The 19132-nt window shown below is 35.3% G+C and overlaps 1 protein-coding gene across 1 annotated transcript in view; it reads left to right on the top strand.

Moving 5' to 3' along the window:
* LOC140141939 (uncharacterized) overlaps positions 1–19132 on the top strand; it is a 235639-nt gene that overhangs the window by 186415 nt on the left and 30092 nt on the right. Inside the window, exon 4 of the mRNA XM_072163823.1 lies at positions 18477–18579. Within this exon, the coding sequence (XP_072019924.1) occupies positions 18477–18579 (103 nt within the window). The remainder of the gene's footprint in view (positions 1–18476; positions 18580–19132) is intronic.

Below are 19132 nucleotides of genomic sequence, written 5' to 3'. Positions count from 1 at the left end.
TTTTTGAGGGTTGAATGATGTTTTGAATCTGACAACTTTCTACTCGCATTTAGACAAAATGGCAATCTACACGAAGTTTTTTAAACCTTGATAATAGGTGAAGAGATAAGGAAAATAATGAAATTTTTCAGCGCACATATTTTTGATCATCGGGATTTTTGCCAAGTTGACAATTCTGGAACATTTTGAGGTATAAATTTCATCGCAAGATTCACAATTTCTTGGATTTTTTCGATGAATACTTTGATTTTTTTCATCATCGGAAAACTACACAGTATAACACTGTGCAAGTTTTAACGTGTTACATTTTCGAGTTTTGTGTTACATTTAAGCCTAAGTTGGACCAAATTTGAGTAATATTTCGGATTTTCCCGTTTCTACTGCACGGAAGATCATAAGGCCGAATAAAAATAAAACATGTTTCTCGTCCCCTCCCGCACCCTTTTTTGAGGCCGCTTCAAATTTATTTTCAGTTTTTAGAATTCAGTCAAAACTTTTGAAGAAAGATGTCTTGGAAGTTGATATGTTTTCTATAGCCTTGCTAATATGCAAGAAACAATTCTGGATGGTTCTGTGATCACTAGCGGGGTCGTACCTACCAGAACAATAAAATAAAAAAGGGCCTCAATCCCCTCTTCCTCCTTTTTTTAAAACCTGGACGAGAAACATGTTATTATTTTTACTCAGCCAAATCATCCTCCAGACATGCTCCAAAAGACATGCAAATGCATGGAGTACAATACCAATCACCTGTTTAACTGGTATTGATCAAAGTAATTCTTTGTACTCCATGCATTAGCATATCTTATGGAGCGTGTCTGGAGGATGATTTGATTCACGGCGGCAAGTGCAGGGCAGCGTGAGTGAACACGGGTCACTGAATTAGCATAAAGGTCACACAAAACAGCTTCCGCGCAAGCGTGGTAACCTCACAGTGAAAAGTTTGACCTTACAAAGCTGTCGAGTATTTGGATACAGCGGTATAGTGTGTAAGTTCGTAGTTGCACTATCATCACTATATGCCCGATTTTCACCTATTGTCAGTAAACAATGGGATATTGTCAAGGGGAATGAATACTTGTAATTATAGGCGATTTTTCATACTACTCCAAAAATGATAATTTACACAGCTGTTAGCTGTATGATAGAGCTGATCACTGTGCAATGTTGCACTGCCGAAGTCTAAGAATTGCCCTTATTCTGTTAAGGTAATACACTATTTTAAAGTGTTGCGATTTGGTAGTTCACAACATCTTGCGAATGGCAGTGAGCTTTGGCAAAAATTGCATTACTCATTTCCTTGCGAGCGTGTAGAAGAATTCAAATTTCACAGAAATACTTTTGTAGGTCCTGTGGTTCTTGAGTTATGTTGTAATGAGGGCTGAAACAACAACACTTTTGTAAAATGTACATAACTCATTAACAACAATAAATTAAGCAAGTTTTCAAAGTATATGATTTGCAGAATGAACTTTTGCAAAACATCAAAGTGTTATTTTTCAATAATATATTGATTTAGACAATAAAAATCGACTTTTCGGCTGCTTCGACCAACAATACCGCATCTACCCTTAACACGGTTCTGGTGATTCCAATCCTTCAGCTATATGATGATACACAAAGCAAAATGAAATAGATAAACGTAACATGCTGATGTGGCAAAACGGCTTTACTACTCACTAATGCACCATATTGTATTTCATTAAATACATGAAATCACCGATAAGGCGTTTCGTGTTTCTTGAAAGAAATGGTGCCAAACAATCTTTAATTACGCATATAAAATAAAAGTGGGTTTGTTGATCATTGAATAACATCATATCTTTGCGCGATATTATTTATTAATTTTCAACTTATGCAAAGGCACTGAGATACTTTATCTTAGGACTTTTAAGGTACATTAAAATGTACCTTAATTAAAGCGAAGTAAATTAGATGAAAAGCGTGATACAAACGATGTGGATGTCCACGTTGCGTTAAATTTCCATCACCTGACCTGTATTCATAGTGTGTTTGTTGACCACATAATCTTTAGCTGATAGATCAATTGTATTTATTGACTCTTGGTTTCCAATTTAGAACTGCATAACCATAATAATAGATTGGTGTCATTTCTTGCAGAAAGCTATTCGGTACCCTGTTATAAAACAGATATTCATTAGCAGGATTAGGAACCAAATTCTAATTTTTGTAGTCTGGTGGTAATAGCCTCTTGAACCTGTAATTAATTCACAGTACATGAAAGAACATTAATAATAATAATAATAATAATAATAATAATAATAATAATAATAATAATAATAATAATAATAATAATAATAATAATAATAATAATAATATCACCAATAAGGTGATTTTTCCAATTTTGTCATCTTCCAAGAGAGAACTACACCAGGAGTGCTCATCTTAAGAAGGGTGAAATTAGACTCCGAAGATGACCGCGCTGGTGATCTACCAATGAACTACCCCTCCAACTAATGATAGTAAGACTAGGTTCCTGTGACCAGTCATTGTCCGTAATGACATTGCACATCCCAGTTCCAGCAGTGCAAGCTCTGCTCAACTGACTCTAGCTCAAGGGTCTGCTGGATAATATAGGGGCATTAGCACGCTGGTTTACGCTACTCATACCAGCTGTTCCTGGCCTGAAAGTAGAATGGAGTGCCCAATCTCTGATGATGGTTTAATTAAATCTATCTCTGAGGGAAGCGTAGGGAAGCGTGACGGTTGTGCGCACTTAAAACCGGTTTAACCCACCAGAGTCTGGTCCTAAGTCGAGAGACCTCAGAGAATCAATGGATGCCTACCCAAGACAAGGAGATATGCAGTTCAAGAAATACTTCCCAAGACACCTTCAAAGAGGCATTATAATGGAGTGCTCATCTGTATAAGGGTGAAATAAGGCTCCGAAGGTGACTGCGCTGGTGCTCTACCAATGAATTACTTCTCATAATAATAATAATAACAACAATAATAATAATAATATGGAATGCTGGTTATTCAGTCCTTTGAAGTACTGCATCACACACTATCAATATTGATTATCCGTAGAGAATAAGGGGAGATATGTTATAAAAAATCACTTTTTCTGTAATCGAGATTGGCTGAACAAATTGAATTTTTTTTTTCAAGAAAGATTCCTGTCAAATGCATTCCGTGACTCCCTTGCTGTCTAACTGTATTAGCCCTTAGCTTAGGGAAGTCGTTATCTCCGTCCCTAATCTATCAAGTAAAGTAAAAGATTACCACAATGGAGGTAAAAAGGTGAGATTGGACAAATAGCTTGTTGAGACACATTTTTCTTCTGTATCCGTAGCGAGCCACGACTACAGGCAAACTATTAAGAGCACAAAAAAATCTAATCAGGAAAAAGATTATCGTATAAACAACACAATGTGGGTCAATTTGATAGCTTAAGCATCAAAGCACCAGCACTTCTACTAACTAATGGTATGATGCAATTCACATGTTTTGGATGATATCAAGACTGATATGGACGATTACATTAATTGACCCAAATTATAATATCTATGATCAAAGGTCTAAAGATAATAGAAATGTCTTGTTTTTATATTCTGATCGTAAACGGGTTATTGTCATAATGGATAGTCTCTTCTCGTCTCAAGTTGAGAGTAGTGCCATGTTGGATTTCACAGTGGCAGGTTCGAGTCGCTCGCTATAATCGAATACCGCGAGGTGTATACACACGCGTTGAAGGGCGATTAGTCCGTATCTGGCGACGCAACCGCGTAAATGCACTGATTAGGATCTGCACTGCAAAAGCTAACATGGCGTTACTTTCAACTGGAGACGAGACAGACTATAGCTTACCAGCTGCGTCAAATGACTCTCCTTTTGATATTGGACAGCCATTCTGAATGTCATCATTTCTATCAATACTTTATTGGCTGCTCCATTGTGACACTTTTGGTATAGCGGGCAATAAATAGCATGGCGTTAAAACGAAGAAGTCTGTGATGGGAGCTATTAATGTTTGCATTGTGTGCTTTAAATTCAGGAAGAGAATTAGGACTCACAATGTTATGCATAAGCCTGTACCAAAGTTCAGTAAACTGGTCGCAAGAGTTCGCCAACAAAATGAAACATTGTTCTCATTGTCGCGCCAAATTCTTATGTATACTGTTGCGATCTGTGAAGACCGAAAGTTCACTTAAGGATGCAAAACAAAACATTCTGTTTGAATAAGTCAATGAAACTTAAATCCTTAATGAAAGAATAGTATGAGAAGTATGATTTGACAATATTTCAATCATAATATGATCTCACTTATTGCATGTGCGTATTACATGTCCAACAAGGTTGAAAAATCTTTATATGATGATGTTCATTCAAAAGTCTTGTGATCTGATCAGTTTGTCTGAAATATATATAGTACCCAAACTTATGTCCCATGAAAACAATTGTAGATTTGCATAATCATTACATAGACAATTTCCCAAACGTTGCTGCTTTTACCATTCACTCACCTTCTTCAGGAACAGTTATTCTTTGTGCGGTTGTTCATAAACCATACTTTAGCATGTCGACATAGGAGTATATTTCCTTTTGGGACAGATGCGCACTTTGACGTACTCCAAATCTACTGCGTTCTAGCTGGATTAGTATCACATTGGCTACGCAAAACAAACTATTGGTTCGTAAGCACCCTTCTTTGAAGGCACGTACGGTACCACATCTTATTTCATTTTGTCTGCTGAAATTAATTGTATTATCTAAGCAAAATAATCAAAACTGGAAAGATATGTTCTGACGGTTTTGACCCACTTTAAAGTATTAGATAAGCTACATCGCTATCTAACCATTGATTCCTTCTATAATCTGTGATGTAACACGATACAAATATTAACGTTAGCTCAATTACGTAGAATTCCCTGTAGGATAATGACATAATGATCAGAACGATTGACTTTAACGATAGTATTCGGCAAAGAGAATCTAGGATGGAAATTTCAAACAGCTATTCAACTTTCTCCAAGGCGTGATTTCTTTGAAACCATATGAGTACAACAGATTTTCTGACGCTCAGGTAAATATAGCAGCAGCCACCATTAATATACCAATTATGATGATAGCAATTTTAACATGTTCAGAATATATCATATTAAACAAGGTTTGATTCAAGGGTTTATTCGTTGATACATAGTGTAAATAAAACATCTGAGTACCTACATGGAATGTGAAAACTCAATCTTCCAACCCTTGAACCAAACCATGTTTAATTCTATGTTGAACTCTTTCATATTTCGATAAAAAGAATGAACAACCTTCTGAAACAATCTTAAAATGATCAGATTTAATCAAACCTCAAAGATTCCGATTCTACTGATCAACTCCCTTTGTAAAACCGTAATCCTTTATATCGCTCCGTGAAAATGAGTACAACTTCACTGAGCGGAAAGAGTTGATAGATGTAATTGCCTCCCACATATGCCTAGTAATAAATATGCATTCAAGGATTCATTCTATGTCAACGCATGCAATGTCGTTCAATATTCCATCTATGATTCCATGAGTACGCTCCTTATGTTGATATAAATTAAGAGAAAGCTTGAGTAAACAATAATTGGTATTAATTTTGTTGGAATGAAAGTAAACAAAGTTGGCATTTGGTGAGATAAACGTGCCTAAAATATAGAGTGGAATGGCCACGGCTGAGGCACAGGTGGTCCTCGGTGGAGAAGTGTAAAATATCAGTTAACTGAATGAAATGATACTGGCACCTTTCAAAGGGCAAGATGTTGTGGCTAGATGTTATCATTGAACTGTTGTGAGGCTGGTTATTCTGCCCCTGGAGTACAGCACCCGATGGTGTTTATTTCGTAGAGAAAGGGATGCTGTACATAGTTCTAGCCTTTTTAATATTTGAATATAAAAGAAAAACGAGCGGCGATCCCTCGGGTGAATATTTAAGTACTATTTGAAGTAAATACCTCAAGGGCGTGCTTGATTCTTATGAATATCCTTACAAGTCGCTATCTCCCTGTGCTCTCATCGCAATCCATCATATCTTCGCCTTTCATAATTATCCCATGTCTGAGTAGAGTAATCGTGTTAACTTTCTGTCAAATTAACCAATCTTTCATCTTCATTGTCAAAATGATGCATCCAACGCTTTTCTGTCTCCACTGTATCTGTTCCCCTTATATATCAACCTATATCATACCCTTTGTATAAAAAAAAAGTTAGACCTAATATGGTTAACCTCTAATCGTACCTTTTTCAATTTTAGGTTGCAACATTTTTAAACATCATATTTTTGTAAATCATGATCTGTTAGGGACCGCTCAATGTGCACGCCGGAGGTGGGAGTTTTGAGGTGGATCTGGAAACTTTCGGGCTCTTGGGGGGATGTAAATGTTTAAATTGGAACAATGAGGATGATAATTATTATTATCTTTTAAAATTGGTAAAACAAACGGGGAATCTGAAGGTTTTTGATGGGACGCGAGGGGTAAGGCGAAATTTTGTGTCGATTTATTTGTTTATTTCTTCCACCTCACCCCAAGAATAAATATCGAACGTTCCCTAAGCTACTTAGTAGTAAGTATTCTTATAGGTTAAAAGCACCGGAGTTAAGCAATTATTGCAAGCCACACCTGTGTATCATTGACAATTTTGACAATGTGTTAATGATGTGACACTGGCACTGCATAATTTAGCTCCTTGTATTTATTTTATTGGCACCCAAAAAAATATAAAGGTGACGCCTTCGAAGCTTTTCCCAGTAATAGAATATTGTCTTCAATTCACTAATGGATTGTAATAGACACTAAAGTGTCATTGAATCAGTAATAATTATTTCCTACAAGAAAATATTGTAAATTTTTCTTTCTAGAAAGGCCCTGTAGAATATTTAGTTCGTAATAATGATTTGTAAAACGGCATTTGAATGTGTTTCAACTTTTTATAACCATACACTGAAGTCAACGCAGTCCTTATTTATATGGAATCAACACCAAATCACATATTATCATATCATTTTCCACGTTCTTTGATGTGATCACTTATTGATTTTTAACTATCATAATGATATACACATATATATATTTCAGCTATAATATATAGTTAATCAAAACAGCTGAAGATAGTGCTCGATACTATTAGATACTAGAGCGTGTAATAAAATACATAAAACAGCGTAATTATGTTATAACAGCATGATTTTTTGCCATTTTGCGGACTGAGGGCTTTATTTACATATATTTCAAGTTCAATTCAGCCCAATAATATGATTTATTTCCTTTCATTGTATGATTTGAAATGTATTCGATATTTGTTACTCATTTTATTGATGTTTTAATATCATTATACAAGTGTCTACCCCTTGCAAAGATGTAAGCAAGATTTAAGATTAACAGCGCCATCAGTTTTCAACTTTGCTTAAAAATGAATGCAGTTCTACATGCCATCAAAAACCTGTCTTTCATATAATACCATATTTTCCGACATATATGATATCATATCATATATCATCTTTGAAAATGTCACCTCACGTTACCTCACCACAAGACTAACATATTGGTGTAATTGGGCGGTTTTATCAATGCTATCTTGACTTCAAATTCCCCTACAATGGTGTTAATGGTTTCATCTTTATCAGTACCAACTCATATAAATTCCTGTAAAATCGAGTCTATTCATTAGTCGCGGGCAATAAACCAATAAGCGTGATTCTAAAATGTTGCTTCAAAGTACGCGCCAGCTCATTGGTCATTGTTGGTTAGTGACAAATTGCTCATCGCTTACGAATGGAGTATATCCTATTCCGTATTCATTTTGATAGCTTACAATTAGCCTACCAATGCAATCTTGTTGCGTGTCCAACCTAAAGCATAGTGAATCTTCCTGCACAAGATGTCAATAAAAAGATAAATATACATGCGTTTAAAATAATTTGCAATGATAAATTATACATCGTACTTCTCGAGCATCAAATCCGCGTCATAATGCATACATTATACGAATTATTTTCTTGGAGCACTAGCTCAGACTATTAAATCTTCAGGTACTGACAGCTATATAGTCTATGAAGTTTACATAACCGTAGTAACCCGCTACTAATGGCAGTAGACAGCCTTTGACTTGGGGATATAAGGTAATTTAAAATACGTTTCCATGCTAGTTATGTAACCCTTCGCGCCGTGTACTTGATCTATACATCTACGCTTACCCCACGGAGAAACACGGGAATAAAACCTCGTAATGGGATATCTAGTTGTAAGGTGTGAAGAAACTGTTTACACAGACCATTCTTAATATACGATTTGGATCTGTCAGCGAGTGGTAATGGAACTTGATCGTCCGAGAGGCTCCATTTTGTGGCTTTAGTAGGTGTGTCTAAATAGGGAAGGTTAAAGCTGATGCTGTATATGCGGCAAGTCGTTGCACACTCATTTGACAAGTATCATTGTGCATGCTGATTCACCAAAGTGCACATTTGTAGTTCGGTGAAGCAAAGCAAAATAGTGACTTTTATCGGTTGTAAATTGGCCTTATTGCAATTGCAAATGTCATCTGCTAGAGCCAATCTAAAGCAATAATAAATAATGTTATGTTTAGTCTGTATCTCATCCTCACTTTGCTAAATCGCACTACAATTATGCGCCGATGACTAGAGCAGGATGATATACACTCACAACTCTCAATTTGAATTATCAATTAATAATTCTTTTAAATGAAAAACATACAAGCCTTTTGAACATTAGATGAGCCCGGGTCCGGGAACATATCATTACGCTGTAGTAGTGCCAGTGACGTGTTTGGACACTCTATGCCCATTTCGAGCAATCTTGAGCAAGTGCAAAAATAAGCAGTGTTTGTACTGTTGTATTATGAATAATTCTTGTATAGTCGGAGCTTTCTTTATACAGTGACCCATTATGTAGAGTGCAAAGGGAAAGGAGGCCAGATACTTATTAGCTTACGTTGGTTGCGAATACCTTTTGGTCATAACGTACAAGCTGACACTTACATCAAAAAGTTACAAGAAAACAAAACAGAAAAAAACAACTATTGTCATGGTTTTCTTTGTCTCACTATTTTTGATGGATGCAGGGAACCAACTTTGATAAATGGTCTTGGTCGGCTAATAGTAACGAATAATTAAAAGAAGGTTCTGGATATACTAATGTTACATTGCCAACTTTCAACAGACTGTGCTTAAAGTATGAAATGACATAATTATTATTATCATATCGTTGATATAAAAAGTCAGACGATAAAACACCATGCTAACAATTCCATTTTGGTGGATATATAGACAATCAGTCACACTATATTGTAGAACAGGGGTCCGCGAATCCTGATACCAGTATCAAAGATGACAGAATGATGGTTTATATCGCCTGTCGGGTCTAATACAATACTGAAAAATACCATGAAATTTCGATCTTTGGTTGATAGTAGAAGATCAGCTACACTATGCATTAGAACAAGGGTCGGCAACCCATATATGTGTGCCACAGATGGTAGAATATTATCACGGTTATAGTGTCTGTCGGTTCCATTCATCGTGTGTGTACTAATAGTTTTAATCACGTAGAGCACTCTAAGTAATTTAATGTTCTACGACAAATTTAGTTTGATGGAACTTTGAAGATATGTGTATTCGATAACATGTTTCATTCAATTCATGCTTATACTTGTACTACTTACCAATTTTATAGTTTGGGCAAGCGTGCTTTTCGCACTTTATAGAATACTTTGCCTCGGACCACGAGCCGGGACCACGAGGCTAAATCAGAAGCACATAATCTAGCAAGATATTTTAAAAGAAGCGTTACAACTTCATATAGGTGACTATATAATTCACAGAACAAGGGGATATAAAACAACAGAGAATATAGTCGGTCGGATGTCTGAACGAGTTTGTCCAGTCCACTACAAGTTGTAGCCAACGGCCAGACCGACAGACACCAATTACAACCGATGTTCTACCAATTACTTGCACAACTCCTGGGAACCAGGTAGAGGCATAACAAAGCCGTTTTGGCGCTTAAATGGCTGGAAAATTGGGAGAATATACTTAAATAAATTTCTTTCCAAAAACGAGGACGGGCACACCAAAGTGATACAGAGGTAAATCGCTGTAAAATCTCTACGTACTGCTTACGGCATATCTCGGCAATATTAATGAAACTCTAACGAAATGGGATACGCGTTCCAAATATCTAAAGTTAAACGATATACCAATATGCCCTCTGGTATTTGGTCTCTTGTCTATGTCACGCCAATTGCAGAGTTGATTTCCATTTGGCTTTAGAGCAGTATGCAGTGTATAGAGAAATCCAGAAAGACCGAAAAACGAAAAAGGTGTTTTTAGACCTGTGCACTAACCTGACGCAATTACAATTTTTGCAATGTGACAGCAATATCCACGTGCAAAAATCAAAACTTAAAGGTCCGTGACCCGATCGACAGCATCATCCCCCCCGATTTTTCTCATTGTTGATGAGTTTTTGGTATCATTTAATAGATTATATTTTTCTCATTACCATCCTGAAATTTGACGATCCAATTTGATGTATTTTCGGAGAAATCAAGAAACAAACAGGCTATACTGGTAACCACCTTCGACATTCTGGGTAGGAAAAAATGATTCCGTGAATAAGAGCCGTATTACTCCCTGCCAATTCGCACGAACGGAAAAGGGTCCGAAAAAATGAGGGCGCTATAATAATAAACGCTTAAAACTAAAATAAAGAAATACATAAGGGATGAAATAAATACAAAACAAGACCTTATCTTGTTAAGTATGATACGAGGAATATGAAAAAAAATATGAGAAAAAAATGTCCCCCCTATAAAATTAATTAATTAATTAATTAATTAATTAGAAATATTATAAAAAAAAACACACTTTTTTCATTAAGGGCTGGGGTATGAACGTTTGGACAGTATTTATTTTGGGACATTAGAGCACGTCAGACATATCGAATTGCATTCTGAATACGAAGAATGTCATTCTGATATCAAATAATTTTGAATTTTTGAAATTCGCAATTTAATACACATTTTATGGCAAATCATTAAAATTGATATTTTTGATATTTAACAGTACTTGAAGTAAACTTTATAAATCTGACAAAAATTAGGTCTTTTTGGGGAAAAAATCCATATCTTTAATATGAAAGGTCAAAATTTTCAATTGACCGTCGGCTTTTCCTCCCTGCTACATACACTTTAAGAATATATCATTAGATTTATATAATTTACTTCGAGGACTGTTATATATGAAAAATTCGAAAAATATCAAATTTTTATAATTTGTCATAAAATTTGCATTATATTGTGATTTTCAAAAAATGAAAATTATTTCATATCAGAAAGACATGCTTCGTATTCAGAATACAATTCGATAGGTCTGAGGTGCTCTCATGTGCCACAAAAAATACTGTCGAAACGCAATAAACGCTCATTTTAGATCCCTTAAGGGCAGAGTAATGGGAGAGAACATGGACCTTTTCGAGCTTCATTATTTCTGAATTGTATGTCCAAAGTATATAAAACTATACATTTTTGGAAAGGAAATGAGTCAAGGAATCTCATGGTGACGTCAGATTTGTTTAAAAATTTAAAAAAAAAAAAAAAATCACAAAAATGAACTTTTTTACCCCAATTTTTTTGTGACAACTTAGAAAAAAATTCGTTCGGAGTGAAAAAAATTCAGTTAGCTTTTCATGAAGAAGAGACATGAACTTAGGGAAGGTTTTTTTATTTTTTTGAAATTCGTCTCTTTTTCGAAATATTGAAAAAACATGTGAAAAAAGCCATTTTGTCACTCTATTAAGCTAAAATTGCACATAATGGTGTATATTTTTGTTTAAAACAAATATTTTGAAAAAATGAAAAACCTTCCCTAGACTTTGATGTACTCTAAAGGATAGTGCAAAATGTTTACCCTTTGCTTTCATATTTTTCGAGTTATCTTGTCACAAAAATCGCGCAATATTGTCAAAAGTGAACTCTGAGAAATCGACGTTTTCGTAAAAAAATGTCAAAATTATGCACAAAACGTCCTTAAATTTTAAAACGGTAAGACTTTCACACTTGTAAAAGCTGTATCTGGTGCATGGTCTAAATATGCATCTTTTTACACCAATGAATCTATAATCTCTGCTTTCAGTGCCCCAAAATTCAAAATAATTAAAAAATCTTAGTGGCATTTTGACTGTAAATTGTTGTTTTGTTTACACCGCATTTGACGGCGTTAACAACATACCGAATGCGCCTTCACTGCGTTGGACATACGCACAGAGTTGCGCCGCGTCACGCGACGCGAATCGCGCGCGTAATCACAATATTTCGCATTCGCGCATTTCTGACTCATTATTTCCCACCAATTTACTAAGCTGTCTTGAGCCATGTGACTTTTTAGAGTTGAAAAGAGTGAAATAAATCAAGCAAAAATACGAATAAATATTAGCGAGTTGTATTTTATCAGTTTCAAGTGAAAGAATACATCTTAGTGTTGATAAATATAAAAAAATCTCAAATTCGGTCGTGGACGAATGTGTCTTCCATTACTCTGGCCTTAAAACAAACCCTAAAATAAAAGATAAGTGTAAAATGTACGTGATGATAATATACAAAATTAACAGGAAATGTATCAGGGTCAAATTAGAATAAAAAGAAAGAGATATTTTGTCACAATAATGATGGGCGTAGTGGTATGGCGAAGCACTCGACGGGAGTGTTGTTTCTGGTTGACTACAATGCAATGCATGCGTACCAACGTATTGGCTTGCTAATTGTGCTAATTATTCACTTTTACGCTGAAAATTTTCTCGTTTTCTCCCATAGATGCATTTAAGGGGACAATATATGAAATTGTATGTAAGTTTGAAGACAATCCATATCCTAAACTGATAGGGTTACCCCCCTTTAATCCAAAATAAGGAAGTACTAAGTCCGAGCTTACAAAACATTTCAAGGACAATATTATCGTCCAGTCTATGAACTCGTTCTTTTCTGTAGCTATATATATTCGGGTTTTTGTTTAGTTTTTTAAAACCCACTAGAATTTTTCCAATAGAAAAGTGATGAAGCTTGATCGATCCATATAAAATGGATCAAGTATCACATTACAATATTTATTGGATAAATTTGACGTCTGAGGGATGAATCACAAGTTGCACTTTTTTGGGGGGGTCCTTTTTTTGAGAGTGTCTTCGTGAATGATGCTTCGTATCGAGTATGCTGTTACTACTGCTTCACGACTCAATGCGTTTCTTCGCAATGCTTGTTTTCTTAGACAGTGCATTTGAAGTTATAATTTGATCAGCTCTTAATAGGCGGGAAATATTTAGGTTTTTATCACTACGCCGAAAAGTATACCCACGTTAAGAGTGCTATTATTTGATCTGTCTGGTCTGTATTTTGTGTATTAACGAAAGTAGACAAAGTATAGGAGTTGAATTAATAATATGTGATGCTTCTGGCAAGATGTCACATGAAAACTCTCAAAATGTTATGAGATGTTATAAGGCCCACCGATTATGAGCTGATCAAAGTTTATTGGGTGGTTTAGACGCTTTAAAGTAGAATGTCACATTCTGTAACACTGATGACAGACATTGTGTAGTCACTCACTATACCGTACTTATAAGCATGACTGTGTCTATTAATTATTTTGTTTCAGTAGACAAGCGGACATTGCCAAGGTCATTAAATACGTATGATTAAACTATCTTGTAATTATGTGACTTTCCACACTACTCAGAAAATGGTCATTTACATAGCTGTAAGCTGTATATGCACGATAGAGCAGATCACGGTGCATGCAATGTTGCTCTGTGAAGTCTAAGAATTTTCCTCAATCTCTTGACGCCGTTCCTGTGCTCTCAAGCAGCACAATATAGGAATCGACCTATATCCTGTAGCTATATGGTGATACACAAATCAAATTTGAAGCAATAAAAAAATGCTGATGTTGCAAAACGGCTTTTACAACTAACAAATGCAGCGTATTGTGTTCCTTCAAATAGAAAAAATCACCGATAAAGCGTATCTTCTTTCTTGAAAGACATGATGCTAAGCGATCTTGAATTCACACATATCGTGTTTTGTAGACTTAAAAGTAAATTTGTTGATCACTGAATTACATCATTTCTTTGCACGATATATTGACCGCACAATTTAATTTTCGACTCACGCAAAGGCACAAAGACCCTTCTTTATCTTTGAACTTTATGTTACCTTAAAGTAAGGCGAGGTGAATTGGATGAAAGGCGTGATACGAAACGATGTGGATGTCCACGTTGCGTTAGATTTCCATCACCTGATCTGTATTCAAAGTGGGTTTGTTGACTACAGAAACTTGACCTGTTAAATCAAGTGGTTTATAGTTTTCTTCACGTTACTTCTTAGCTTTTTTAACCTATTACATTTTGTCTTGCTATAAAGTGGAACCAATGTTGTTTGGGATCCCAGGACATGAAAACGATAAAACTAGAATTGGTTCCATTTTTTACTATTCCCCCCCCCCATGCTTTCCACGAGTGATTGATGAACTTTTTTCTCTCTTCCTCATTCTTGTCAGAAAAAAACTCACCCTGGTCAAAAGCAGTACTATTGCACGGATTACGTACTTGTGAATACCAGCCATCTAGAATGCTTAATGAATAGTTAATGAATTCGTATGATGCTGTCTCATGATAAACTGGCCTCTCTAAATGTATTCCGTGACTCCTTTGCTGTCTAACTGTATTAGCCCTTTGCTTAGTTGAAGTCGTTATCACCGTCCTTAATCTACCAAATAAAAGGCTACCGAAATGGAGTAAAAAGATTGGACAAAGACAGCGTTTAATACCTTGTTGAGACACATCTTGATCTTGCTTACCGTGCCGCGCCACAACTACAAAAGAGCTATTAAGAACACAGAAAGATCAAATGAGGCAAAAGAGACTCTCATAAACAGCACAATGTGGGTCAATTAGATAGCTTCAGCATGAAAGTACCAGCCATTCTACTAATGGTATAATGCAACACAAATGTTTTTGAATGATATTAAGGTTGATGTGAACGATTATATTGACACAAATAATATCTATGATCAAAGAGGTCTATATAATTATAATGAGAATTTTCAGTTTTATATTTTGGTCGTTAGATTAAGTTTATTGTCAGGCACACATAATGGATAGCAGACTAGCCTACTAGCGGCGTCAAATGACTCTCCTCTTGATATTGGACAACCATTTGAATGTCATCTTCTCTATCAATACTTTATTGGCTGCTCCATTGTGACACTTTTGGCATAGCGGGCAATAAAATAGCTTGGTGTTAAAACGGAGATGTCACATGAACTGTTAATGTTGCCATATGTGCCTTAAAGTCTGAAGGGGAATTGTGATTGTACGTTCTGCTGTGGCAAGGTCCCCCCCAGCAAACACAGACAAGTGTTTAAAGCGTTTTAAACATGTTTTGGGCAAAACCCTTGAATGATAATTTATATAGAGTTTTTGAAAAAGAATCTAATAGTGGACCTTACTTTTTTGCAACTTTGCGACGTTGCATTTGGAACCATCAGGCAACTAACCTCTTGAACTAACCTCAAAGCTTCTAAAAATGTCGGGTCACAATTTTTTTTTCAAATGTGTTGTATGAAAAAACATCACAACAACATTTTTAAAATGTTTCCAAAATGTTATTGTTAAATTTGTTTAGCAAACATGTTTGTAAAATATGTTCTCGACATACATTGCCAATGTTATAACTGTACCAATATTAATTAAAATGTTTATAGCCTTTATATGTACCCTTTGCATAACCTGACATAAAATGTGTCGTATTTACTGGGAAGGTTACGCTATAAATACGTCTCCAAAATGATACCCTTACATATTCTTCAAAACGATACCCTTACATATTCTTGCAGTAAACTTTAACACATAACCAACTCAATTCGCAGTCAATATTGTTTGATAGAATACCAGAAGTGATAAACATTATTGGAAACATAATCGTGCAATACTTTAGGGTATCGAACTGAAATCCCTGAAACGTCTTGGAGGTGCCATGGGGTGTATACATAGATTCTCATAAGTAAGACAGAATGTGTTTGTATGTTTTATTGAAGTGTAAAACAAAAGCATAGAATATGTTGATTTATGGAATCGCTGCTTACTTGAGGGAATTGTAGACTTTTCTAGAAATAAAAGTACTTTTGAAAGAAATCTATCAAAGTAGCAACCGGTGTAATATATCGAAAGGTGCTTATCTGCTCGTATGTAAACACTCACAAGTACTTGATATGTTCCAGTATAAATGAAATAAACCACATTGCTTTAACCTCATCAACGCTAAAGTTTGTTTCTATTGTCTGTTATGACATAGCTCACTTGATAACACCAAGAAACACCGTGCGTCCCACCAGATGTAATTTTGGTTTAATCACCACACATAAGAACTATTGCCAAATTATAGTTCGTGTTTTAATAACAAAATGGCACTTTGTTTACACAGAGGTTAAAATAAATTGCTTTTTTTTTTGCACCAATGGTGCAAAATGTTATTATGGCTTTTACAGTTTTCAAAGTGTATAATGACCTTTAATATACCCATATTAATGTGAGATATCTGTTCCCGGAATCTTCGATGTGTGAAATTGCATCTACAACATTTGAATAACAAATTCTTGACGTATACTTACTATGACTTCCATTACCATTGCCCAAAAGGTTACCATCTGTCGTTAACAATAACACATATAATTTAATAAAATAAATGGTAGAAGCTTGTCGCCAATGCATATTAACGTTGATTTTTCGACTCCGGGATCTCCGACAAATTATTCTATTTTCCCCTGATATTGAATAACTAATTCGAAGCTACTGACGGTATTACCGTGTACCTCATGCCATCAAACTAAAACATTTTTAACTTTGAATATTCATGTGCATTTGCCTGACCAGTAATTCTAAATTATTTACAAATAAATTTTACACATTAACTCTTAATGCACCTGCCATTATACTGCAAGTGTGTATTATCAAAGGTAGCCCCTAATGGGAACAAAACACAGGAAATGCAATCCCATCGGTAATTTCTCTCGTGCATACTTATTTGGTTTTTAGTCCCCTTTCACTAATAAATTGAGATTTGTGTTTGTGAATAATATTTTGACCTTTCTATTCTGATGGTATTGTCTTTCATTGCAGTTTTCCTAAGGAGCCCCGTTATGCTTGTTTCATATTGTCATGCCGCTTGCCGCGGAGCGCGGTGATGCAAGCCTAATACAGACAAACGGACACAATCAAGGCGGCATGAAATTCCGACAGGGGCATTAAGAAAACAATTTTGACAACAATATATATTTTCCATATCCATGTCCTTGACTCTTTACAGATTCCTACCACCATTACCTAATTAATAATTTAAATATCTGCTCAAGTAGCATCATCATTAAGTCATTGCCATACTATGTTTCATCACTAGTACTGACAATGTCAAAAATGACACATCTTCATTAAGCATTCCTAGATTTATCCGTTCAGAATCCCATAATCGTAAAAGCTTCAACACCCTCCAGTTTTTACTCTCCAGAAAATATGTTATGTGTACTGTCAATTACGTCAGTTTAATCTCTCCTCTTTATATTTGATTATATATCGTAAAATTCACATAAAATCCTTCAAATGTAATGAGCTTAACTGTAATACTGTTAACAAAACGTAGCCTGCAATGGAACTAGGCTGCCCTAGGGCCATACTATCATCTCTATCAGTACTCATCTTTTATTGTATCCCATTCTTACATATGCCAAAATAATGTCGTGCATTCTAATAGGTCGCGTTCTGTACAAAATTCAACCAAAATCAAAATCATTTTAATCCATATCTCAAGAACTACGGCACCAACAGTTGACATGTTTTATTCATTTGAATGCATTTATGATATCGATCATAGTCATATTAATTAAAAATTTTGACATTTTGAAAGTATCCCCAAATATTTAATCTTGCTCTCGCTTGATTTCGCTTGCACAGTAAGGGTAAATTCTACTTAGTTCACAAGGCAGGTTCAGCGTGCACCCACACTTGTACATTTAAAAGCTGCTTATTTCCTTATACGTCTGACGTTTATCGACTACATGGTGTCAGCTAATACGCGTAACAAATTAACAGCTACAATTTAAAGTCAGTCGGCATCAGCATCGATTAGATTTTCTTAGCTTTTTTTATTTTATTTACAATGATGTCAACTTCAATATAGGTCGCAATATCAGGAAAATACATACCAAGGTTGCCCCTGCATCGACAAACTGTTCATATCACTGTCACTCACTTCCTCTAGTTTGAGTAACTAAAGTAGCATTTACTCGACAATAAATTGTATAACGTGGATGAATATAATTTAATCGATGGTTAAGATGTGTATCCCGATATTCTGAAGACCATTTCCTGAATAACTTAACCTACATTTGCCTGTTTTTATTTTTTCGTTCTCTTCAACAGCTTTATACTGTATAGACTGTTTTGGGGACACCAATAATACGTGTTTACTATGTATGAAGCCGATAGACTATGCAGCAGCTTGTTCAGACGTTAGTCTAGAACGGTGAGTAGATCCAGTAAGGATAGAACTATATAAAATAAAACTTGCACAATTTAATTTCATCCGGTAATATTGTCTTATTACGAAGGGCATGAAGTACTCACACATTAAGTTAATTTTTCCAAAACTATTCTTCAATTTTGGAATGATGTTAGTTAGATTAATGGAATAATAGTTTATGGAGCCGTTGTGGTCAGCGAAATGCTGTAAAGTGTGCTGAGGCTTGTCGATCAACGTCTATTATTATTATTTATTATTCAAGGTTTATTAAAATGCATATTGCAGCCAAACAGCTGAATTACATACATTGCACAATATAAAAAACAATTAAATAGCATACATAATACAATTTGACAAGCAAAAATACAATAGCTCATAACATATGAAAACAGGCGTCGAGCGGGTTTTTTAAAGGTAGAGCTTAATAAGATATCTAGTTGAGTAGATCTATAGTTGCGTTTAGCCCAGGAAAAAGAAAAAATATCATCCTGGTGAAGATTTATCTCAAGAACTATTCTTGTCATCCGGATTATGGCCTGGGCAAGCACACTGTACG

This window comes from Amphiura filiformis, chromosome 20, assembly GCF_039555335.1.
Source record: "Amphiura filiformis chromosome 20, Afil_fr2py, whole genome shotgun sequence".
NCBI classification, from domain to species: Eukaryota; Metazoa; Echinodermata; class Ophiuroidea; order Amphilepidida; family Amphiuridae; genus Amphiura; species Amphiura filiformis.
Note: the sequence above shows the minus strand (reverse complement) of the source record. Positions and strands in the feature narration are given on the sequence as shown.